The 15,946-nt window shown below is 40.3% G+C and overlaps 1 protein-coding gene across 1 annotated transcript in view; it reads left to right on the forward strand.

The window, feature by feature from the left end:
* Positions 1-15,946, forward strand: part of LOC128690051 (uncharacterized) — a gene marked incomplete at its 5' end in the record, with an annotated part of 211,826 nt that overhangs the window by 52,013 nt on the left and 143,867 nt on the right. Inside the window, 1 exon segment of the mRNA XM_070088516.1 lies at positions 15,126-15,240. Coding sequence (XP_069944617.1) covers positions 15,126-15,240 — 115 coding nt within the window.

Genomic DNA, 15,946 nt, shown 5'->3' on the forward strand with positions numbered 1-15,946 from the left:
GAGCAGAGTATATGGAGAGCAAAAGAAAGGTGATGAGAGTGGTGAGAGAGTGCAAAAGGAGAGCAGATGATAGAGTGGGAGAGACACTGTCAAGAAATTTTGATGAAAATAAGAAAAAATTTTGGAGCGAGTTAAACAAGTTAAGAAAGCCTAGGGAATGAATGGATTTGTCAGTTAAAAACAGAGTAGAGGAGTTAGTAGATGGCGAGATGGAGGTATTGGGTAGGCAGGAATATTTTGAGCAACTTTTAAATGTCGACGAAGAAAGGGAGGCGGTAATTTCATGCACTGGCCAGGGAGGTATACCATCTTGTAGGAGTGAAGAAGAACAGGATGTGAGTGTGGGGGAGGTGCGTGAGGCATTCCGCAGAATGAAAGGGGGTAAAGCAGCTGGAACTGATGGGATCATGACAGAAATGTTAAAAGCAGGGGGGGGGGATATAGTGTTGGATTGGTTGGTATTTTTGTTTAATAAATGTATGAAAGAGGGGAAGGTACCTAGGGATTGGTGGAGAGCATGTATAGTCCCTTTATATAAAGGGAAGGGGGACAAAAGAGATTGTAAAAATTATAGAGGAATATGTTTACTGAGTATACCAGGAAAAGTGTACGGTAGGGTTATAATTGAAAGAATTAGAGGGAAGACAGAATGTAGGATTGCGGATGAGCAAGGAGGTTTCAGAGTGGGTAGGGGATGTGTAGATCAAGTGTTTACATTGAAGCATGTATGTGAACAGTATTTAGATAAAGGTAGAGAAATTTTTACTGCATTTATGGATTTAGAAAAGGCATATGATAGAGTGGATACGGGAGCAATGTGGCAAATGTTGCAAGTACAGTGGAACCTTGACTTATGAGTGTCCCAACTTGCGAGTTTTTTGAGATATGAGCCATCCCTGGGTCGATTTTTTGCTCTGAGTTACGAGCCAGCTCCCCCCTCCCTCTTCTCCCTCAACCCAAAACCTGGGCACCTTGCTTGTTTATCTATGATTTCATGCTTTAATTCCATGGAAATCATTCTCTTTTTCTTCTCAGCAATAATAATATAATATTTTTACAGTCAAGTCACTCAGTAAGTCAGTCAAGTCACTCAGTAAGTCAGCCAAGTCACTCAATAAGTCAGTCAAGTCATTCATTCAGTCAGTCAGGTCACTCAGTAAGTCAGTCAAGTCATTCATTCAGTCAGTCAGGTCACTCAGTAAGTCAGTCATGTCACTCAGTAAGTCAGTCTAGTCATTCAGTAAGTCAGTCTAGTCATTCAGTAAGTCAATCTAGTCACTCAGTCAGTCATTCAGTAAGTCAGCCGGTTATTCAGTCAGTCAGTTACACAACTCATGTTTACCTCTTTTTCTGTGTACAAAGTAACACTTCATTATGGCTACAGGTTATCTCTTGTCTAATATCTTTGTTAATTCTAAGACTTATACCTCTTCATGCCACTTTCAGCGACACTAGTATGGCTACTGGGTGTCATGATTGCTTGGCAGATACAAGATATAGTAATTAAAATATCATAACACAATTGACAAACACAGCTGCCTTGTAGCAGAGAAAGACTGGACACGTATGAATTACGAATGCTGGGATGGTGGGGTGGTGTCGGGGAGTGGTAGGGTATTGCTCCCCGGCTGCTCCACAACAAGGCGGCTGCTTGAGTAAAAGAGATTTTTTTTTTTTTCCTTCCCACAAACTGAACCATGTTAAATTAATATATGATATGTTACATAAAATTATGCAGCAGGCAGTCTACTGTATTATTATTATAATAACAATAGAGCTTGAGTTCCCTAAATTAATAATAATCCTAGGTAGTAGGTTGGTAGACAGCAACCACCCCAGGGAGGTACTACCGTCCTGCCAAGTGAGTGTAAAACGGAAGCCTGTAATTGTTTTACACGATGGCAGGATTGCTGGTGTCTTTTGTCTGTCTCATAAACATGCAAGATTTCAGGTGCGTCTTGCTACTTCTACTTACACTTAGGTCACACTACACATACATGTACAAGCATATATATACACACACCCCTCTGGGTTTTCTTCTATTTTCTTTCTAGTTCTTGTTCTTGTTTATTTCCTCTTATCTCCATGGGGAAGTGGAACAGAATTCTTCCTCCGTAAGCCATGCGTGTTGTAAGAGGCGACTAAAATGCTGGGGGCAAGGGGTTAGTAACCCCTTCTCCTGTATAAATTACTAAATTTAAAAAGAGAAACTTTTGTTTTTCTTTTTGGGCCACCCTGCCTCGGTGGGATACAGCCAGTTTGTTGAAAGAAGAACAGTAATAATAATAATAATAATTATAATATAATACTACTACTAATAATATAATAATAATATTATTATTATAACGATAGAGCTTCAGTTCCCTAAATTAATAATAACAATAATAATGCATAATACGTACGTAATAATAATTCAGATTACTTCTGCTAGTTGGCACAGCTGATAGCACAGCTGGTAAGCAGTAAACATGTTTACATCCCTGTGGGGGCAGTTCTCTCGTGCTTGTTTGCATTTTTTACAGTCATTTTTCCAAATATCTTTTATCTATCCATGGGTCCTAGTGATGTACTGTAGTTAGCCTTAAAAATACTCCATTATCTCTTACAGTAAGAACACGGGAAGATACTGTAGTCAGATTGGGACAGAAATGGCGGACGCTTCTACCGCTGCCTCTGCCACCATATTATGGCCTATTTTATTCATTCTAGAGTATATATCGTGTTTCTGTGCTAATTATATTGTTTATTATGTCATATTAGATGAATTGTGATAGATAAATAAGCCGTATAGTTGATTATAGCATCATATTCAAGTATTTTATCTCGTCTCTCCAGAGTGCAGGAACGAATTAATGGCTTTTCAATTAATTTAAATGAGGAAAATTAATTTGACATACGAGTAAATTGAGTTACGAGCTAGCTCCTTGAATGTATTAAACTTGTAAGTCAAGGTTCCACTGTTTGTGGAATAGGTAGTAAGTTACTAAATGCTGTAAAGAGTTTTTATGAGGATAGTGAGGCTCAGGTTAGGGTGTGTAGAAGAGAAGGAGACTACTTCTCAGTAAAAGTAGGTCTTAGACAGGGATGTGTAATGTCACCATGGTTGTTTAATATATTTATAGATGGGGTTGTAAAAGAAGTAAATGCTAGGGTGTTGGGGAGAGGGGTGGTATTAAATTATGGGGAATCAAATACAAAATTCAGTGCTTATGGGAAATTCTAAAGAAAAGTTGCAAAGGTTAGTGGACAAGTTTGGAGAATGGGTAAATGTAGAAAGTTGAAAGTGAACATAGAAAAGAGTAAGGTGATGAGGGTATCAAATGATTTAGATAAAGAAAAATTGGATATCAAATTGGAGAGGAGGGGTATGGAAGAAGTGAATGTTTTCAGATATTTGGGAGTTGACGTGTCAGCAGATGGATTTACAAAGGATGAGGTTAACCGTAGAAGTAATGAAGGAAAAAAGGTGAGTGGTGCATTGAGGTATATGTGGAGACAAAAAACATTATCTATGGAGGCAAAGAAGGGAATGTATGAAAGTATAGTGGTACCAACACTCTTATATGGGTGTGAAGCTTGGGTTGTAAATGCTGCAGCGAGGATGCGGTTGGAGGCGGTGGAGATGCCCTGTCTCAGGGCAGTGTGTGGTGTAAATATTATGCAGAGAATTTGAAGTGTGGAAATTAGGAGAAGGTGTGGAGTTAATAAAAGTATTAGTCAGAGGGCTGAAGAGGGGTTGTTGAGGTGGTTTGGTCATTTAGAGAGAATGGATCAAAGTAGAATGACATGGAGAGCGTATAAATCTGTAGGGTAAGGAAGGCAGGGTAGGGGTCGTCCTCGAAAAGGTTGGAGGGAGAGGGTAAAGGAGGTTTTGTGGGCGAGGGGCTTGAACTTCCAGCAAGCATGAATGAGTGTGTTAGGTAGTGGTGAATGGAGACGAATGGTATTTGGGACCTGACGACTTGTTGGAGTGTGAGCAGGGTAATATTTAGTGAAGGGTTCAGGGAAACCGGTTATTTTTATATAACCGGACTTGAGTCCTGGAAATGGGAAGTACAATGCCTGCACTTTAACCCTTTCAGGGTCCGTCCCGTAGATCTACGGCTTTACGGTGAGTGTCCAAACCATAGATCTACGCCATGAGCTCAGCTCACTCTGATAAACTGTGAGTGGTACATTTGGGCCTAGATATGAGAGAATACATCTATGTGGTATGTGTGCACCACATAAAACAGATCCTGCAGCACACTGTGTATAATGAGAGAAAAAACTGAAATCATGATTTTTCGATTAAAACAGCGACTTTGCAGTGTTTTTTCGTATGTTTTTTATAGTTGTATTTGCGATTTCTTGGTCTCATTTGATAGAATGGAAGACATATTACAGAAATACAGATGATTTTGATTGGTTTTAGCACTGGAAATGGCTTGAAACTGAGCTCAAAGTAGCGGAAATGTTAAATTTTTGCCGATATTCAAGAGTAAACAAACGACCTCACACATCTAATACACGTCAGGTGGTGGGTCTAATATACATTCACAAATATGGTGATGATATTTATACAATTATTACAGTATTGCATAACAGTAAATCTTCTATTTTTTGGTGTGAATAAAAATTCATTATGTGAATAAAAAATCAAAATGGAATTTATTTGTAAAGCCTCAAAATGTAACTAATGAACAGAGGAAATGTTAGTTTAGTTCCAGGAATACCTACATTGTTTATTCTGGAGCCTATTTTGAAATTGGAATATTTTGAACTTTGTGTTAAATTGGCCAAATTAACAATTTCCGATCACTTTATTTTGTAGTTGAAACAGTTGATTTGGCGATTTCTTGTGCTCAGTCGATAGAATAGAAGTAATACTAGTGAAATAGCTAAGAATTTGGTTAATTGGAATAATGTAATTGGCCTAAAATGGGAGTCAAAGTCGGCAAAATCGCCGACTCATAAATATCGCTGACACATCAAAATTCGCGAGAGCATAATTTCGTAAATTTTCCACCAAATTTCGTACTTTTTGTTTTATTACCTTCACGAAAAGATTCTCTACGACTTCATAAGAAAAAATAACAAATTTTTTTTTTGAAAATTCTTGGACACTGGTGCGTGACTTCAGATTTTGGCCTTGGACCCTGAAAGGGTTAAAGGAGGGGTTTGGGATATTTGCAGTTTGGAGGGATATGTTGTATATCTTTATACGTACAGTGGACCCCCGACTTACGATATTAATCCGTTCCAGAGAGCACATCGTAAGACGAAATTATCGTAAGTTGAATTAATTTTCCCCATAAGAAATAATGGAAATCAAATTAATCTGTTCAAGACGCCCAAAAGTATGAAAAAAAAAATTACCACATGAAATATACTTTTTCCTACACACAAATAGAAGGATACATGCACAATATATATTATGTAATGAAGAATAAGTGACACTTACCTTTGTTGAAGATGTGGTGATGAGTGATGGGATGGGAGGAGGGGAGATGATGAAGGTCTATTATTTTTTGGAAGGGAAATCCCCTTCCATAAGGACTTTAGGTAGCAAGTCCTTTTCCAGGGTTACTCTCCTTCTTTTAATGCCACTGGGAACAACTTGACAGTCACTGGACCTCTGTTGCACCAAAAATCTGTCCATAGAGCTCTGTACCTCACGTTCCTTTAAGATTTTTCTAAAGTGGTTCACAACATTGTCATTGTAAAAGTCACCAGCACGGCTTGCAATAGCTGTGTCAGGGTGATTTTCTTCCATAAAGGTTTGCACCTTTGTCCACATTGTACACATTTCCTTAATTGTTGAAGAAGGCAACTTCCTTGATTTCTCTCTCCCTTCCTCTGAAGCAATTTCCTCAGTTGTGGCCTCTTGCTGTTGCAGATGCTCTTGCAGCTCATCAGTGGTTAGTTCTTCATCATTGTCCTCCACCAACTCTTCCACATCCTTGCCACTAACCTCCAACCCCAAGGACTTCCCCAATGCCACAGTAAATTCCACAACTTGCATAGGCTCCTCAGGGTTAACCCCAACCCCTTCAAAATCCCTCTGTTCTGCACATTCTGGCCACAATTTCCTCCAAGCAGAGTTCAAGGTCATGTTAGTCACTCCCTCCCAAGCCTTACCTATAAGGTTTATGCAATTGAGGATATTAAAGTGATCTTTCCAAAACTCTTAGGGTCAGTCAAGTGTCTGAGGTCACTTCAAAGCACTTTTCAAACATTGCTTTGGTGTACAGTTTTTTTGAAATTTGAAATGACCTGCTGGTCCATGGGCTGGAGGAGAGGAGTGGTATTAGGAGGCAAAAACTAAACTTTTATGAAGCTCAACTCCCCCGAAATTCACTCTGCCAAGTCTGAAGGATGATCAGGAGCATTGTCTAATACCAGGAGGCACTTGAGGTCCAATTTATTTTCCAGGAGGTAATTTTTCCCAGTGGGGCCAAACACATGGTAAAACCAGTCGTAGAAAATGTCTCTAGTGACCCATGCATTACTGTTTGCCCTCCACATAACACACAGATTAGCCTTGATGACATTGTTTTTCCTGAACGCTCTGGGAGTTTCAGAGTGATACACGAGTAGAGGCTTCACTTTACAATCCCCACTAGCATTACACGAGTAGAGGCTTCACTTTACAATCCCCACTAGCATTACTACACAACACTAAAGTAACCCTGTCCTTCATAGGCTTGTGTCCTGGGAGTGCTTTTTCTTCCTGTGTAATGTAGGTCCTGTTTGGCATTTTATTCCAGAACAGCCCTATTTCGTCACAATTAAACACTTGTTGGGGTTGCAGTCCTTCAGCCTCTACGTACCCCTGGAATTCCTGCACATATTTTTCAGCCGCTTTTTTGTCCGAACTGGCAGCCTCACCATGCCTTATCACACTGTGTATGCCACTACGATTCTTAAATCTCTCAAACCAACCTTTGCTGGCCTTAAATTCACTTACATCACTAGTTGCAGGCATTTTTTAATTAAATTGTCATGCAGCTGGCTTGCCTTTTCACATATGATTGCTTGAGAGATGCTATCTCCTGATATCTGTTTTTCGTTTATCCACACCAGTAACATTCTCTCAACATCTTCGTGTACTTGCGATCTGTGTTTCGTAAAGATACTTGCACCTTTTGCAACAACAGCTTCCTTGGTTGCCTTTTTTGTTGGTCAGGATAGTAGCGATGGTTGACTGGGGTTTGTTGTACAACCTGGCCAGCTCGGAGCCACTCACTCCACTTTCAAACTTATTATCTCCTTCATTTCAACTGTAATTTTCACCCTTTTTACCACAGAGTTGGCACTAGAAGCTTTCTTTGGGCCTATGGTGGGTTATTTAGCAGTTACAAGCACTAAAAACACTGGAATAATACAAAATGTTCCAAATGTATGCATGGAAGCGACTGCACTGGCTTGTAAACATTGGCACACTAACTGAAGGCAGGGCAGCTGAGGCGCGCTCTGGCCAGATGGATGTGTGGACGCGTACAGGACGAATGATGTAAGTCAAGTTTTTCAACGTAGGTTGGGGTAAAATTTTTACACTCACAAGCATCGTAAGTCGGTTTTATCGTAGGTTGAGGCCATCGTAAGTTGGGGGTCCACTGTATATGCTTCTAAACTGTTGTGTTCTGGGCACCTCTGCAAAAACAGTGATTATGTATGAGTGAGGTGAAAATGTTGAATTGATGATGCAAGTATTTTCTTTTGGGGGATTTTCTTTCTTTTTGGATCACCCTGCCTCAGTGGGAGATGGCTGGCTTGTTAAAAAAAAAAAATAAAAAAAAAGAGATAGGCTGTAGACAGGGATGCATGATGTCACCATGATTGTTCAATATATTTATAAATGGGGTTGAAAGAAAAGTGAATGCTCAGGTGTTGGCAAGAGGCGTAGAATTAAGAGATAAAGAATTTAACATGAATTGAAAGTTGTCACAGATGCTTTGCATTGATAACATTGTGCTTTTGGGAGATTCTGAAGAGAAGTTGCAGAGGTTGGTGGACAAGTTTGAAAGGGTATGAAAAAGAAAGAAAATGTAACATAGGAAAGAGCAAGGTCATGAGAATAAAACAAAAATTTAGGTAATGAAAGATTGGATATCAGATTGGAGGGAGGGAGTATGGAGGAAGTGAATGTTTTCAGATATTTGAGAGTGGACTTGTCAGCAGATGGGTCTATGAAAGATGAAGTGAATCACAGAATTAATGTGGGGAAAAGGGTGAGTGGTGCACTGAGGAGTCTGTGGAGACAACATTATTCATGAAAACAAAAAGGGGAATATATGAGAGTGTAGTGGTACCAACTGTCTTATATGGGTGTGAAGCATGGGTGGTTAATGTGGTAACAAGGAGAAAGCTGGAGGCAGTGGAGATGGCATGTCTAAGGGCAATGTGAGGTGTGAATATAATAGAGAGAATCTACACCTTGGAGATTAGGAGTAGTGCAGGGTTTCTTAAAGTATTATCCAGGGAGCAGAGGAAGGGTTATTGAGGTATTTGAACATTTAAAGAGGATGGATCAAAATAGAATGACTTGAAGGGCATATAAATATGTAGTGGAAGGAAGGCGGGGTAGGGGTATGACTTTGTAAATGGTCCAAGTCGGACTGAAACGTCGTCGTAAGCTTCACTCTTTTATGTGTGGGTTATTTGTGTATCAACCTAAGAAAGGTTGGAGGGAGAGGGTAAAGGAGGTTTTGTGTGCGAGGGGTCTGGACTTCCAGCAAGCGTGGATGAACGTATTAGAGAGGAGCGACTGGAGACAAATGGTTTTTTGACTTGACCTGCTGTTGGAGTGTGAGCAGCGTAACATTTATGAAGAGAGTCTGGGAAACCAGTTAGCCGGACTTGAGCCCTGGAGGAGGAAAATATAAGTTGTCTTTACATTGGTACAGTAGAATAAATAACAGCAACACTCCCATTCTCATGCAGCACACCATTTTTAGAGTGAAAGATGCTACGAGTGAAGGCATATGAAAGGAATATTTTTCTACAGTTACCCTTGAGTAAAACTATATTGTACACAGCTTCTCTAGTGTTGAACTAGAGAAAACCTAATACTTGCTGTCACTGCTACATGCCACCTGGCTACCACGTCTCATTTTTATGTCAGTTCTACAGTGGTTGTATGTACAGCTTCTCCTCACTTAACAACAGAGTTCCATTCCTAATATCACATCGATAAGTGAATTCATCACTAAACGAGGAGCATACTATAATGGTAGTGGGTTTATGTCAACCATCTTTGATATGGCACCATTTATAACATTTTTAGTATATTTTTAAATGCTTATACAGTAGTTTACTGTATATTGTAATAAACAGAATAGAGAAAATCAGCTCTAATATACATTATTTAGGTATGCATACTGGTCAGAGAGCCCGTCATAAGTCTGAGTCGTTGGTTAAAGAGTACGTCACTAAGTGAGGAGAGGCTGTATTATGTTTATATAATATGCAGTGTGTTTCTTGTATAATTTCAAAAAAATATCGTAAATGGATTAATGAAAATATCTATTTTAACATAATATACAACATTTAAAGCACCCCCGAGCAGTTATTATTATTATTATTATTATACAGTGGACCCCCAGTATTCGATGGCATCGGTATTCGATAAATCCGATATTCAATGTATTATATCGCAAAAATTTTGCCTCGGTATCCGATCGAAAACCCGGTATTCGATGCGATTCGTACGAGACGTGTCCACATGTGGCCTGAACTGCCCCGTGTGTGCCAGTGTTTACAAGCCACCCAGTGTGCGCGCATCTAAGGATACATTCGGTACATTCCACATTATCACTGTTTTTGGTGCTTGTTTCTGCAAAATAAGTCACCATGGGCCCCAAGAAAGCTTCTAGTGCCAACCCTTCGAGAAAAAAGGTGCTAATGACTATTGAAATAAAGAAAGAGATACAGTGGACCCCCGCATAGCGACTTTAATCCGTGCAAGAGGGCTCTTTGTTATGCGAAATGATCGGTATGCGAATGAATTTTCCCCATAAGAAATAATGGAAATCAAATTAATCCGTGCAAGACACCCAAAAGTATGAAAAAAAAAAAAATTTTACCACATGAAATGTTAATTTTAATACACACAAACTGAAAAAGGCATGCACAATTACATGACACTTACTTTTATTGAAGATCTGGTGATGATTGATGGGATGGGAGGAGAGGAGAGAGAGTGTTAGTGTTTAGAAGGGGAATCCCCTTCCATTAAGACTTGAGGTGTCGAGTCCTTTTCTGGGGTTACTTCCCTTCTTCTTTTAATGCCACTAGGACCAGCTTCAGAGTCACTGGACTTCTTTCGCACAACATATCTGTACATAGTGGCCTGTACCTCTCGTTCCTTTATGACTTCCCTAAAGTGTTTCACAACATTGTCAGTGTACAGGTTGCCAACACGGCTTGCAATAGCTGTGTGAGGGTGATTTTCATCCATGAAGGTTTGCACTTCAAGCCACTTTGCACAGATTTCCTTAATCTTTGTAGTAGGCAACTTCTTCAATTTCTCTCTCCCCTCCTCTGAACCAGTTTCCTCAGGTCTGGCCTCTTGCTGTTGAAGTTGATCTATCAGCTCATCAGTGATTAGTTCTTCATTGTCCTCCTCCACCAACTCTTCCACATCCTCCCCACTAACCTCCAACCCCAAGGACTTTCCCAATGCCACAATGGATTCCTCAACTGGCATAATCCTCTCAGGGTTAGCCTCAAACCCTTCAAAATCCCTTTTGTCTACACATTCTGGCCACAGTTTCTTCCAAGCAGAGTTCAAGGTCTTCTTAGTCACTCCCTCCCAAGCCTTACCTATAAGGTTTACACAATTGAGGATATTAAAGTGCTCTCTCCAAAACTCTCTTAGAGTCAGTTGAGTTTCTGAGGTCACTACAAAGCACCTTTCAAACAGAGCTTTTGTGTACAGTTTTTTGAAGTTTGCAATAACCTGCTGGTCCATGGGCTGCAGGAGAGGAGTGGTATTAGGAGGCAAAAACTTCACCTTAATGAATTTCATGTCCCCATAAAGTCGCTCAGCCACGTCTGTAGGATGACCAGGGGCATTGTCTAACACCAGGAGGCACTTAAGTTCTAATTTCTTTTCAGTTAGGTAATCTTTCACATTGGGGGCAAATGCATGGTGTAACCAGTCATAGAAAAAGTCCCTAGTGACCCATGCCTTACTGTTTGCCCTCCACAGCACACACAAATTCTCCTTGAGGACATTCTTTTGCCTGAACGGTCTGGGAGTTTCAGAGTGATACACTAATAAAGGCTTCACTTTGCAATCACCAGTAGCATTGGAACACATCAACAAAGTAAGCCTGTCTTTCATAGGCTTATGTCCTGAGAGTGCCATTTCCTCCTGAGTAATGTAGGTCCTGCTTGGCATTTTCTTCCAAAACAGGCCTGTTTCATCACAATTAAACACTTGTTCAGGTTTCAGTCCTTCACTGTCTATGTACTCCTTGAATTCCTGGACATATTTTTCAGCCGCTTTGTGGTCCGAACTGGCAGCCTCACCATGCCTTATCACACTATGTATGCCACTACGCTTCTTAAATCTCTCAAACCAACCTTTGCTGGCCTTAAATTCACTCACATCATCACTAGTTGCAGGCATTTTTTTAATTAAATCCTCATGCAACTTCCTAGCCTTTTCGCTTATGATCGCTTGAGAAACGCTATCTCCTGCTTGCTGTTTTTCATTTATCCACACCAATAAGAGTCTCTCGACATCTTCCATCACTTGCGATCTCTGTTTCGAAAACACAGTTAAACCTTTGGCAAGAACAGCTTCCTTGATTGCCTTTCTGTTGCCCACAATAGTAGCGATGGTTGATTTGGGTTTCTTGTACAACCTGGCCAGGTCGGCGACACGCACTCCACTTTCATACTTATCAATGATCTCTTTCTTCATCTCTATTGTAATTCTCATCCTTATTGCTGTAGGGTTGGCACTAGAAGCTTTCTTGGGGCCCATGGTCACTTATTTGGCAGATAAAATCACCAAAAACACTGTAATAATACGAAATGTTCCGATTGTATGCTTGGATGTTACCGCGGAGGCAGGCTGGTAAACAATGCCACCAGCGGCACATGTGAGGCTGGCTAAGGGCGCACATTGGACGCGTCTCGGACGAAGAGCGGTGAGCGGGTTTTTGAGCGGTATGCGAGGCAAAATTTTTGCGATAAAAGCGAGCGGTATGCGGATTGTACGTTATGTGATGGCGACGGTATGCGGGGGTCCACTGTAATTGCAAAGTATGAAAGTGGAGTGCGTGTGTCGGAGCTGGTCAGGTTGTACAGTAAACCCCAATCAACCATCTCTACTACAGTGACCAGGAAAACGGCAATCAAGGAAGCTGTTTTTGCAAAAGATGCAACTGTGATTACGAAACAGCGACCGCAAGTGCTAGAAAATGTTGAGAGACTGTTATTGGTGTGGATAAATGAAAAACAGATAGCAAGAGATAGCATCTCAAGCGATCATTTGTGAAAAGGCTAGGCAGTTGCATGACGATTTGGTAAAGAAATTGCCTGCAATTAGTGCTGATGTGAGTGAATTTAAGGCCAGCAAAGGTTGGTTTGAAAGATTTAAGAATTGTAGTGGCATACATAGTGTGATTAGGCATGGTGAGGCTGCCAGTTTGGACCAAAATGCAGCTGAAAAATATGTGAGGGAATTCAAGGATTACACAGATAGTGAAGAATTTAAACCTGAACAAGTGTTTAAATGTGACAAAACAGTCCTGTTTTGGAAGAAAATGCCAAGCAGGACCTACATTACTCAGGAGGAAAAGGCACTCCCTGTCTATGAAAAACAGGCTTACTCTGTAGATGTGTGCCAATGCTAGTGGTGATTGCAAAGTGAAGCCTTTATTGGTGTATCACTCTGAAACTCCCAGAGTGTTCAGGAAAAACAATGTCCTCAAGGCTAATTTGTGTGTGCTGTGGAGGGCAAACAGTAAGGCATGGGTCACTAGGGACTTTTTCTATGACTGGTTACACCATGCATTTGCCCCCACTGTGAAAAATTACCTAATTGAAAAGAAATTAGACCTTAAGTGCCTCCTGGTATTAGACAATGCTCCTGGTCATCCTACATACTTAGCAGAGTGACTTTCTGGGGACATGAGCTTCATTAAGGTCAAGTTTTTGCCTCCTAATACCACTCCTCTCCTGCAGCCCATGGACCAGCAGGTCATTTCCAACTTCAAGAAACTGTACACAAAAGCTATGCTTCAAAAGTGCTTTGTAGTGACCACAGAAACTCAACTGACTAAAAGAGTTTTGGAAGGATGACTTTAATATCCTCAATTGTATAAACCTTATAGGTATGGCTTGGGAGAGAGTGACTAAGAGGACCTTGAACTCTGCTTGGAAAAAACTGTGGCCAGAATGTGTAGACAAAAGGGATTTTGAAGGGTTTGAGGCTAACCCTGAGAAGCCTATGCCAGTTGAGGAATCCATTGTGGCATTGTGGAAGTCCTTGGGGTTGGAGGTTAGTGGGGAGGATGTGGAAGAGTTGGTGGAGGAGGACAATGAAAAACTAACCACTGATGAGCTGCTAGATCATCTTCAACAGCAAGAGGCCAGACCTGAGGAAACGGCTTCGGAGGAGGGGATAGAGAAATTGAAGAAGTTGCCTACTTCAAAGATTAAGGAAATGTGTGCAATGTGGCTTAAAGTGCAAACCTTTTTTGATGACAGTCACCCTAACACAGCTATTGCAAGCCGTGCTGGTGACTATTACACTGACAATGTTGTGAAACACTTTAGGAATGTCATAAAGGAACGGGGGGTACAGGCCACTATGGACAGATATGTTGTGCAACAGAAGTCCAGTGACTCTCAAGCTGGTCCTAGTGGCTTTAAAAGAAGAAGAGAAGTAACCCCGGAAAAGGACCTGCTACCTCAAGTCTTAATGGAAGGGGATTCCCCTTCTAAACACTAACACCTCTCCCCTCCTCCCATCCCATCAATCATCACCAGATCTTCATTAAAGGTAAGTGTCAATTATTCTATTGTTATTATTGTTACATGTATTGTAATTATTCTATTGCAATAAACTTAATATTTCATGTGGTAAAAATTTTTTTTTCATATTTTCGGGTGTCTTGCAAGGATTAATTTGATTTCCATTAATTCTTATGAGGAAAATTGATTTGCTTTTCTATATTTTCGGTATTCGATGAGCTCTCAGGAACGGATTAATATCGAATACTGGGGGTCCACTGTAATTACACCTTCAACACTATTGACACACTCTTAGTGATTTTAATGTGTGCCTGCATACCAGCACAGTGTGTGAATGCTAAAACTATGCATACACATAAGTATAATTATCAGAGTGTATATAATATATGCAATAACTTTAAAACACTTGAAATTCTGGAAAATTTCCAGACATAATCGAGAGACATGGAGCTTATGGAGGATGTAACTAGACAGAGTTGCATGTGGACGCTGTAATAGCGAATCAGAGAGCCATATAAATGAAATTTTGGTCATAATTTGAAATGTCCACATTAACAAATTGTGGTAAAGCGGAGCACCATAAAATGGGGCACTACTGTAATGAGTGTTCTGTATGTGCATTTTACTTTTTTTATGTTCTCTTGCTAACTTAATATATGATAATGTAAAAATGTTGTTAGGCATTTATATGCATTTAAAAGTGAGAAAAGGGTGATTCACTTTTTGGCGATTTTTACTTTACAGTGGTAGCCTGAAACCTAACCTGCCTTTTAAGTGGGGCCATCCTGTATTTTAAATCAAACACAAGGTTGGAGGTTTGCTTTTCCCATCATGTGCTGCATAGGGCAAGATTTATTTTATGCTGTACACATTCACTGTACTGACCAATTCTCTCGTGTCTAGGCCAAAATTTACTGCTCACATCATATTTTAGGGCATTGCTCTTAAAATGTAGATTTAAGCAAGAGATAATGAAAGAGTTAAAGGAATTATTTTGCCATGAGCAGCAGCTTCAGTCCTGCAGAAGTCGCTTGTGGCAAAATGTTTCTTTAAATAAATGTCATATTGTACCTTTGTATATGGGTGCAATTTCCACATCATGTTGGTATCTCCATACCCTGTGCAACCAACTTTTCTTTTATTCTTTACAGCTTCGGATGAGATGGAGGGAGGTTTTACAGAAATATCGATGGACGGTAGACTATAATGACTGTCATGAGGTTAAGAAGAAATGTGAATATTTTGATGAGATGAATGAGCTCTTTGGTATGTGAAGTATTTTTGTGTAATAACTTTGTTTTACTAAAAGAGTCGAGCAGTGCTTATGGTGTTCCACTTTCATTATTGAATTTGTCATATATTGTATTCAATTTTCAATAGTTTAGCATTCACTATTTCTTTGGATGGCATTCCAGCTATCTACCACTGTGTATTCTAGTGTCCTTTCCTTATTGTTTTTAAAACTGTAGCCTCTTGCATGCTATGTTAATGGTGCTAAGATATATCCCTTATATATCTTCTGGTATCATTTTATAATCTTATAAGAGGTTATCATGACTTCTCTCTCTCTCTCTCTTCTTTTTTTTTTTTTTTTTAACCCCCCTCAACTTAGATTTCTTGTACAGCATATGGGTCCAGGAATCATCTTTCCCATGCCCTGGTCCTAGACCAGGCATCCCTTGTTAACATCCTGATGAATCAGGGTGTTGGTGCTCACTCAGTGTATACCTGGAGTATACCTGGAGAGGGTTCTGGGGGTCAATGCCCCTGCTTCCCAGTCTGTGACCTGGCCTTATGGTGGATCAGTGCCTGATCAACCAGGCTGTTATTGTTAGCCACACACAATACGAGGTACGAACCACAGCTTGGCTGTTCAGGCACCGACTTTAGGTGCCTGTCCAGTGCCTGCTTGAAGACAGCCAGGGGTCTATTGGTAATCCCCCTTATGTATGCTTGGAGGCAGTTGAACAGC

The sequence above is a fragment of the Cherax quadricarinatus genome, chromosome 25 (assembly GCF_038502225.1).
Source record: "Cherax quadricarinatus isolate ZL_2023a chromosome 25, ASM3850222v1, whole genome shotgun sequence".
Lineage (NCBI taxonomy): Eukaryota > Metazoa > Arthropoda > Malacostraca > Decapoda > Parastacidae > Cherax > Cherax quadricarinatus.